Source organism: Condylura cristata, unplaced genomic scaffold, assembly GCF_000260355.1.
Source record: "Condylura cristata isolate star-nosed mole 26May11 unplaced genomic scaffold, ConCri1.0 scaffold00038, whole genome shotgun sequence".
NCBI classification, from domain to species: domain Eukaryota; kingdom Metazoa; phylum Chordata; class Mammalia; order Eulipotyphla; family Talpidae; genus Condylura; species Condylura cristata.
Genome location: NW_004567139.1, coordinates 8937489 through 8940104, shown reverse-complemented (window position 1 = coordinate 8940104; position 2616 = coordinate 8937489). Strand labels below are relative to the sequence as shown.

The window sequence follows — 2616 nt, the reverse complement described above, 5'->3', positions numbered from 1 at the left end:
CCCGCAGGAAGGCGGCCGTGGGGGGGCTCTCACTGCCCGGTTCCTCAAGCCCCAGGAACAAAGAGGCGCCTGTCTGTCTGTCTTCCGTTCCCTGAGGGTCCCTCTTCCGTCCCAGTTACCCACAAAGGAAATACAACCCCTGGAAGGACCTGAGGTCCCTGGGGGAGCCCTGAGGGCGCTGTGCGTTCAGACACAAGTGGCTCCTCCCGCAGCCGCCCTTGACTGTGCCTGGGGAGCGCCAGAGGATTCTGGGCTCCAGGGGTCCCCGGGGCTGGGCAGCCCCAGGCATCCTCCTCTGAGTCCCGGAGGGCAGCAAGGAGGGTCACGGGCAGTTGGGCGCCTGGGGCGACTCTCCCGCCCCCTCCCGCCCGCCGCTCACCCCCAAGGGCGGGGCAGCCTGGGGCTGCAGGGCGGGAGGCACCGCGGGGCAGGGGCGGGCAGGGCTGGCCACTGGCCGCCGCCTCCAGAGTCCCGCGCCCGCTGCTCGCCTCAGCCTGGGACGGGACGGCGCGCCGGGCTGCATGGGGCTCCCGCGCAGCCGGCTCTTCTGGCTGCTGCTCGCGGCCGTCTGCTCCGGGGCGCTCCTCGCCCTGTACCCCGCGGCGGTGGGGCGGCCCCCGGGGCCCCCGTCCAGACCCAGGTAGGAGCTGTGGGGGGGGCCGGCTGCGGGTGCGCGGGGGTGGGGGAGCAGCCGCCAGCCCGGGGCTCTCGGGCAGCTCTGCTCCAGCTCTGCTCGTTGGCCTCAAGGCGGCTCGCCGTGGGCACCCCCGCGCCCCACCCGCACCCGCTGCGCTCGTACCTTTGGCCCTGCCCCTGGCCACTGTCCCGACTGCCGGTTGGCGTCCGAGAGCGGTGCCCAGACTCCATGGGCGGCCGGGACAAGCGTCCGTGCCCCTGCGCGCCCCTCCGCCCCTCCGCGGGCTCTGGGCCCCCGCGCCCCACCCTCCCTCCCCCGCACTCCCCTGCAGTGTTTGTTCACCGCAACCCACTACGCTGGAGGTGGCCTCCGGGGAGCCCCGGCCCAGCGGTTCTGTCCCAGCGCCCTCCGGAGCCTCGCGCGCCCCGCGTGCCCCCGCGCGTGCCTGGCGAGGTGCTGGGTCTTTGCCCCAGAAACCGCCAAAGGGTTTAGTTGAACTTCTGGAAAGCTGACCGAGCTGGGCCCAGAACCTGAATTTGGGGAGCTAGGCAGGGGGGCGCAACCTGGTGGACAGGCCTGGGGCCCACCTTGCCCACCCTGGGGGCCCCGCTCTTGGGGAACTCGGAGCACTGCTCCTGGGAAAGAAGGTCAGCCAGGTGGCAAAAGCAGTACCGAGCGCCCAGATCCCGCCCAGATCCCGCCGCCCTTTGGAGGAAGCGAAACCTGAGGTTACTTTGGCTCCTGGTGGTCGGAAATTACAGGAGTGAGGTGACGGTTCTGAGCGTATCTTGATCAATTTGAGGTAAAGAGGTTTTCAAACACAAACATCCTTTGAAAGTATCCGATTCCTCGTCACTTAGGAAGCCGGTGGAACAGCCTCAGCCCTCCGCCAAGCTTTTGTTCAAGACCTTTCATCTTCTGAAATTCTAGCAGAACCCAAGAACTGTTCCTTGTTTCCTTTCTGAGGTAGTTGAAGCCCAAGGCGGCAGGTGAGGCGCCTCCTGGCCTAGGAGGTGGGGGAGGCTGCAGCTGCGACCCCCCAGGGGCTGGCAGGACCCCCCCCCGGGGGCTGCCAGGACTGGCCCCTTCACAGCAAAATGGGCAGCCCCCTGGGCAGGCTGGCGCATGGCCTGGGCCGGGGCTCAGCAGAACAGTCTGGATCAGTCCTTCTCCGAAGTGGGGATTTCTGGACTTGTAAGATCAGACTGTTTTAGGAAAGGGTGAGGGTAGATGGGGCCCCTGATTACCTGCCAGTTCCCATCCATTGTCAGCCAGCGCTGGTCTAGAAGAGACGACCTTTCAGGCCGAGAATTCCCAGGAAAGGGGACGTAGGTGCAGCGGCGAGTGGGGCTCATAAGGCCTGCGCTGACCCCCACGGGTGGTCTGGCCCCCCAGGCCCCCAGCAGGTGTCGGGAGCCCCAGAGTCCTGAGAGGGGAGAGTGGGGAGAAGTCACAGCACAGGGGTGCTCTCGCTGAGCAGGCCTGAGACTGCAGTTCAGGGCAGCAAAACTGAATGGGGCGGGGGCAGGTCCCGTCTCCTCGCTGACAGCTCTGGGGTCACGCCCCGCCCGGCTCTGTCCGGCCCTTTGCCCTGCCTCCGTCGGGGCTGGAGCCAGGCTGCACTGCAGAATGACCTTCGAGGGTGATTCTGGAGCATTTCAGAGTTTCTGCGGCGGGACCCAGACCTCGCTGTTTCAGAAGCCCCCTTGGGCTCTGACTGGTGCTTGGATTCAGAACCATGTGCCGGTTATTCCTGAGAGGGGGTTCCGGGGTGCTCAGGGAGAGGACCAGAGGATGACGTGGGTGGGCAGGGGCCAGCTAGAGATGGGCAGTGGGGTGTGCCAGCCTTTCCCGGCCTCACAGAGCAGGTCTGGTCCGGTGCACCACTGTGTGGGCAGCAGGTAACAAGAGGCCTTTGTTTGGGCACCCATGTGCCCAGCACCTCCGCGCGCCCAGCACCCCCGCACGCCCAGCGCCCC

At 67.2% G+C, this 2616-nt stretch overlaps 1 protein-coding gene across 1 annotated transcript in view; it reads left to right on the top strand.

Annotated features, from left to right (window-relative positions):
- The first annotated feature begins 481 nt into the window (after window positions 1–481).
- ST6GALNAC2 (ST6 (alpha-N-acetyl-neuraminyl-2,3-beta-galactosyl-1,3)-N-acetylgalactosaminide alpha-2,6-sialyltransferase 2) overlaps window positions 482–2616 on the top strand; it is an 11446-nt gene continuing 9311 nt past the window's right edge. Inside the window, exon 1 of the mRNA XM_004693519.2 lies at window positions 482–640. Coding sequence (XP_004693576.1) covers window positions 522–640 — 119 coding nt within the window. The 5' untranslated portion in view covers window positions 482–521. The remainder of the gene's footprint in view (window positions 641–2616) is intronic.